The sequence below is a fragment of the Panicum hallii genome, chromosome 7 (genome assembly GCF_002211085.1).
Source record: "Panicum hallii strain FIL2 chromosome 7, PHallii_v3.1, whole genome shotgun sequence".
Classification (NCBI taxonomy): Eukaryota; Viridiplantae; Streptophyta; class Magnoliopsida; order Poales; family Poaceae; genus Panicum; species Panicum hallii.
Genome location: NC_038048.1, coordinates 17,453,840 through 17,460,451, shown reverse-complemented (window position 1 = coordinate 17,460,451; position 6,612 = coordinate 17,453,840). Strand labels below are relative to the sequence as shown.

The window sequence follows — 6,612 nt, the reverse complement described above, 5'->3', positions numbered from 1 at the left end:
GCAGTAGTTTTGTTTGATGTTGCATAAATTTGAATAGATGTTACATGAATTTGAATGGATGTTACATGAAATAGAGCTATGATGTTGCGGCGGGAATTTTACTCTTTGCATCTAGATGTTTTGATGCATTTCAGTATGTATTTTTTTATGTTACAAACATTGATGTTTCGTGTTGCAAGATGTTTCAACGGAGGGTCCGATGGACTGGACATCCGGGCGCTAGCAACACCGTTTTAAATTTCTCGCTACTTTTAAAAGTATTTGCTAAAGAGACGACTGGTCATAGTAACCTTAAAAGCTATCAAACTACTCCTATTGCGAAGAAAAGGAGGTTTTGTTTTCTTTTGAATCAGATAATCCTGATCGTGAAAATTCCGATCGGCCGGCTGCGGACAATTCACCTGAGCCTCCCCGTGCGACCAGAGCAAATCTGACATCTCCCTCAAATCAGATCTAAAGTCACAGCAAGCAAAAGCAGCACCCGAACCCCCACCAAGAAATCCTCCTCCGATCGGAATCAGCAGCTGCGGCGGCGGAGATGGGCGCGGAGTGCAGGTACGAGGTGGCGCAGGCGGCGTACGTCAAGCTCGCGCTGCACGCGCTCAAGCACCCGTCCGCCGCCGTCAATGGCCTCCTCGTCGGCCGTCTCGTCGAGCCGTCCTCCACCCCGGTCGTCGTCTCCGTCGTCGACGCCGTGCCGTTGTCCCACCACCCGCACCATCTGCCGCTGCTCCCCACGCTTGAGCTCGCGCTCACCATTGTCGAGGACCACTTCGCGACCCAGGGTGAAGGCCTCGCCGTCGTCGGGTACTACCACGCCAACCCGCGCCGCGACGACGCCGATCTCCCGCCTGTCGCCAAGCGCGTCGGCGACCACATCTTCCGGTACTTCCCCCGCTCGGCCGTGCTGCTGGTGAGCACCGTTTCTTTCGCTCTTTCCATCTCCCGGTCTACGCGGAATAGGAGGGGGATGCAGATCTCATCATTCTTGTGTTGATTGATCAGGTCGATAACAAGAAGCTGGAGGAGGCTGTCAAGGGGAAGTCTCGCGAGCCTGTAGTTCAGGTACTTGTCAAAACTTGCACAATTTTGCCTTCCAGACTTTCTAATTGGTACCACGAGATTAGCCATGTGAGGCGTGTTGGTACCTAGGTTTTAGGCTACTGTTTACGTCCAAGAAGTTGTCAAACTCTATGTTGCCTAAGTGGCAACCTTATCTTAGTTGACTATGAGATGGCTGAACAATTTTCCTCTGAAATGGTATCACTTCAAGCTTATGGTTCAGACTTGGGATGGTTCCCAAAAATATTGTAGTCTTCCACTTTGACTTACATGTAGTAGGGGTTGATCTGAGCAAGGTTTTAAAGGTTTGCAGTTTAATAATCTTTGTATTTCATTATAAACTAAGATAAGGTTGGCACTGTAATTAAACTTGCATTGCAGAACGATTAGTAGCGTTAAGAATGTTGGTCACAGTGGCAGATCCACAGGGGGTGCTGCAACACCCCCTTGGCCAAGTTAATCACATATGAAGTTTGCCTATAAAGGCTGATGTTAGTAAGGAGGTGTTTTGATCCAAGTGCTAACGCCTAAAAGTGCTGAAGTTTAGCACCAGCCCATCCAAACAGGAGTGCTAATGGAGTGGGCTAAACTTTAGCCAAGACTCAAAAACTTTAGTAAAGGTATGAGTGCTAATAGGTGGTAAAGTTTAGCATTCAACTTTAGCCCATCCAAACAGGCCCTAAATGTTTAGCTCACAAAAATTTGAAGTTAACAAGATTACAAGAGGCGTAGTACCGCCCCCTCCCCCCCCCCCCCCCCCACCACCACCACCACCAACAACAACAACAACTTAGCCTTTTATCCCAAGCAAGTTGGGGTAGGCTAGAGATGAAACCCACAGAAAACAAGAATAAGAAACACAAAAAGGGCACAAGCCAAAGGAAGAGTTAGGGGTTAAGCAAAAAGTAACAAAGGTCACGGTTCAGGTACGTTAATTGCTAATCTCCAAGCGCTCCTATCCATAGCTAATTCCTTAGCGATATTCCACTCCTTAAGGTCTCTCTTAACCGTCTCGTCCCAAGTTAGTCTAGGTCTACCTCTACCTCTCTTTACATTATCGCCCCGCTTTAAAACTCCACTACGCACCGGCGCCTCGGGAGGCCTCCGTTGTACATGTCCAAACCATCTCAACCGATGTTGAATCAACTTCTCCTCGATAGGTGCCACCCTGACCCTATCTCGAATCTCTTCATTCTGGACTCTATCCCTTCTTGTATGCCCGCAGAACCAACGCAGCATACGCATCTCTGCTACACTTAGTTGCTGGATATGTCGCCTTTTTGTAGGCCAACATTCAGCACCGTATAACATCGCCGGGCGAATCGCCGTCCTATAGAACTTACCTTTTAGCCTCTGTGGCACCTTCTTGTCACAGAGGACGCCCGAAGCCTGCTGCCACTTCAACCAACCAGCTGAAATTCTATGGCTAACATCTTCATCAATGTCTCCATCTTTCTGAAGCATTGATCCTAGATACCGGAAAATATCCTTCTTGGCCACCACTTGACCTTCGAGGCTAACGTCCCCATCCTCATGCCTAGTCGGGCTAAAATCGCACATCATATACTCGGTCTTGGTCCTACTCAGTCTGAACCCCCTCGACTCTAACGTGTGTCTCCACAGCTCTAACTTCATATTAACCCCCTGCCCTACTCTCGTTAACTAGCACCACATCATCAGCAAAGAGCGTACACCAAGGGATATCACCCTGTATGTCCCTTGTGACCTCATCCATCACCAAAGCAAATAGATAAGGGCTCAATGCTGACCCCTGATATAGTCCTATTTTAATTGGAAAGTCACTGGTATCGCCATCACATGTTCGAACACAAGTCATCGCATCCTTGTACATATCCTTGATGAGGGTAATATACTTAGTTGGGACGTTGTGTTTTTCCAAGGCCCAACACATGACGTCTCTCGGTACTTTATCATACGCCTTCTCTAGGTCAATAAAGACCATGTGTAAGTCCTTCTTCTCCTCTCTATATCTCTCCATCAACTGTCGTACTAAGAAAATTGCCTCCATGGTCGACCTCCCAGGCATGAACCCAAACTGGTTTTGGGTCACCCTTGCCAATCTTCTTAGGCGATGCTCGATAACCCTCTCCCAAAGCTTCATCGTATGGCTCATCAACTTAATCCCCCGGTAGTTAGTACAACTTTGAACATCTCCTTGTTCTTGAAGATCGGTATTAATATACTTCTCCTCCATTCCTCTGGCATCTTGTTTGACCGGAAAATTAGGTTAAAAAGCTTAGTTAACCATACTACCGCCCTCTCGCCCAGGCATCTCCACACCTCAATGGGGATGCCATCGGGACCCATTGCTTTACCTCCCTTCATCCTCTTCAGAGCCTCCCCGATCTCTGCCTCCTGAATCCTCCTCACAAAGCGTCTGTTGGTATCATCAAATGAGTCGTCCAACTCGAAGGTAGGACCCTCATTTTCCCCATTAAACAACTTGTCGAAGTATTCTCGCCATCTGTCCTTGATCTCCTCATCCTTCACCAGAAGTCGATCTGTCCCATCCTTGATGCATTTGATTTGGTTTATGTCCCTTGTCTTCCTGGTTGGTAGCGAGGTTTTGCTGGTCTTTTCCTTGTCCTAGAACTTGTTTGAATCTACGATGCACCTAGGGAATTGGCTTGCGAAGTAGGTGCCCTACTTTATTTTATATGGTTATCAACAGGTTAATCATGCAATGGCAGAACATCATTCCTCTGAATTGGTACGACGCTCAAGGTTGTGCGGTTCAGACTCAGGAAGGTTCAAAAAGTGTGGAAACCTTCATCGGAGACTTGTTAGATTCAGCTTGATTTATGAAGGTGGAAAATACAATCATTTTGAAATAAGATATACATTTTGTACCTCCTATTAGACAAAGGATTATTGCGATTGCAGAACTTTGATAATTAACCACATGACATTGAACATGGAAATATGATGACAGTAAATAAAATTGTAGGGTTTTTTTTTTGAAAATCAATGTGTAGGCTTTGTATGTGCAGAGGAATTTATGATTCCTTCTGGAATATCGGAGTGCTAATAGGTTCTTATTCTAGGTCTCTAGTTAAGTTCTGTTATTCAGTCTTGCATCTATCTTGTATACATCTATCACTTCGGGGATTGTGCTTGTGATTTTATTGCATATATCTCATGGTGTTCTCTGGGAGCTATACATATTAGTGGTGGCATGGCCACCAGATCATCCGTTCTTTTGCAGAATTTCTTATGTATTGCTTGTTGGCATGCAAGTATTTGTTAGCATCCAAAAAGTAGATTCTATCATTTGTTCCATTTCTCAATGAATTCACCACACAGCTGCTGCTTGTTTTCGTTTTCTCAAATCACCTCACTGCTGGCATGCCAACCAGCAAAGACAGAAGAAAGTCAAGTGGAAAGAATAGTTGTGCATCCCATATTCTTACTTTTTTTTGGCTTTTGTGCTATGAGATCTTACTAGGGTATGTAAAATTAGACAAACTTAGAACCAGGCTTCTAAAAAGCAAGTTACTTATAGAAGAAAAAACAAATTAAGTTCCATTTATATATCCACACTTTTTTAGTGTTTACTTTATATGACTTAAGAGCAATTCTCGAGTGAGATGTTGATGTGTTACAAGATCCAGATTTTTCATGGATTCAACTTTATATGGTCATGCTAATTTGTTAGTCTTTGATTTTGGGCTGTACCTGTATTTGGACAAAAATGCAGCTAATCTTGTGTCTTGACTAATTTTATTAGTAAATCAACATATGAAGCAGAAAGTGTTTATTCTGAAATGCCTACATTAGCAGCAAAGTAGATCAAAAGCCCAAGGCCATATTAGCTGGCTTAATTATGTGCAAATGGGGAGTCAAACCACGGTTGCAGCTCCACTCTACAATGCTAGCTAACTGGACTAGAGCCCTGCTACTCATGTAGTAGTTATTAATTCTAATTTGCAGCATTGCCATGCGAAAATAACAAGATGTTTTTTTTTTGTTATTTTTGCATATTTTGAGGAAGTCAGTATGGACTAGTTTTAGATAAATGCAACATTATTTACAGTTGTAATTGAAGATAATGTATTATTTCTGTCTAGAAGTTTATTGGTGTTCCATAGTTAACCAGTACAAAGAACGGTGGTTCAGACCTCAGAGATAAAAGATCCTGGGCTTTAATATCCTGTAGTATTGTTACACATCAGAGCTACGTAACCATGCTCTGAAAATAGCTAAGATGTCAATAGTTGTTGAAATAAATATACTTATCTCTTGTTTCTATGTGGCATGGTTCATATATACAGTTATACACCAGGGATTCATCAAAAAGTTGGCGTCAGGCTGGATCCGATGGGAGCAGTCAGCTGGCTCTAAAAGAACCTTCTACCAATGTTGTCCTAGCTGATCATGTTACAACAATGAAATGGGAGAAAATTGTTGATTTCGATGACCACCTTGATGATATTAGCAGGTAAGTCAAATGTTTCCTTAAAAGCACTTGCAGGTTATGTCGAAAAAATGGAAATGTTAACTTCTAGGTCACCTTGATTGACGTCTTGTACATTACATCTATATTTTGCAGGGATTGGTTGAACCCAGGTCTCCTTGATTGAAGTTTTATGATTTGATCACTTTAATACTTCATTGGAACTTCTCTAGAAATGAGGTGGTGAAGCTGTATCACTTTAATAGATCTGTATGATGGATTTCGCTCAAAAGCAACATGGATTTTAATGTAAACAATTGATTTTGTAACAATTATAGCGTTTCAAAATTCTAAGGTCGGAGTGGAGTATGTCTAAAGCATAGATTGACCTTTGGCCATTCATCCGTGGGCCATATTAAATGCGAAGACCTCGGGACAGGTGCGCGATTGACTGCGATGGCTGCTCGTTGCTCATCTTTCCTATCCAAAAGTTACAGAAAATAGGAAAGAACTTTCCCACGAGTTGATTGTGATTCCTATTCCTACTTGCTCATATTGTTAAAAAAACGTTTTCCTCTTGTATCCAATTTTTTAAAATGAATTAAAAAACAAAAGGAGGAGATAACTTTCTCATCTTGTTTACAAAACTTAAAAGAAAAGAAAAAAAGGAAAAACTTCCCGATTTTCCCACTTTATTTCTGCTCAGTGCCCACTCTAGAATCTTCTTTGTGGCTCTGCGTAACTGTGGCCCTGTATAAATCACCACCTCCACCGACACACTAGCTAAGCGCGCGCGCGCGATCACCAGATAGATATAGATCGATCCTAGCAGCTACGCCAGGGACCTCAAGAACTTGATCGGCATCGGAGCAGCCAGGTGATGATCCTCGATTGGCATCCATGCCCTCCTACCAGGAGAAGTTTTTTTCGAGAATGTGACTAAGCACGTATTTTATTAAAAAAGAGAGAATTACAGCAACAAGGTCTTACGAGAATCTAAAAGATGCAGAGTTAGAAGACCACACGGATACACGGACAATATCTTCAACCCAACAAACCAGAAAGAAGGAAGAAAAACCCCCAACACACAACAACCTGCTTAACAACCAACAACCAAGAACAAACTAAAACATGCT

At 43.2% G+C, this 6,612-nt stretch overlaps 1 protein-coding gene across 1 annotated transcript; it reads left to right on the top strand.

Moving 5' to 3' along the window:
* The first annotated feature begins 408 nt into the window (after positions 1–408).
* Positions 409–5,853, top strand: LOC112898747 (ER membrane protein complex subunit 8/9 homolog). Its single transcript, XM_025967028.1, has 4 exons — positions 409–913; positions 1,006–1,065; positions 5,355–5,521; positions 5,633–5,853. The coding sequence occupies exons 1-4, from the start codon at positions 539–541 to the stop codon at positions 5,661–5,663; spliced, it is 633 nt and encodes a 210-aa protein (XP_025822813.1). The 5' UTR covers positions 409–538; the 3' UTR covers positions 5,664–5,853.
* Positions 5,854–6,612: the final 759 nt, after the last annotated feature.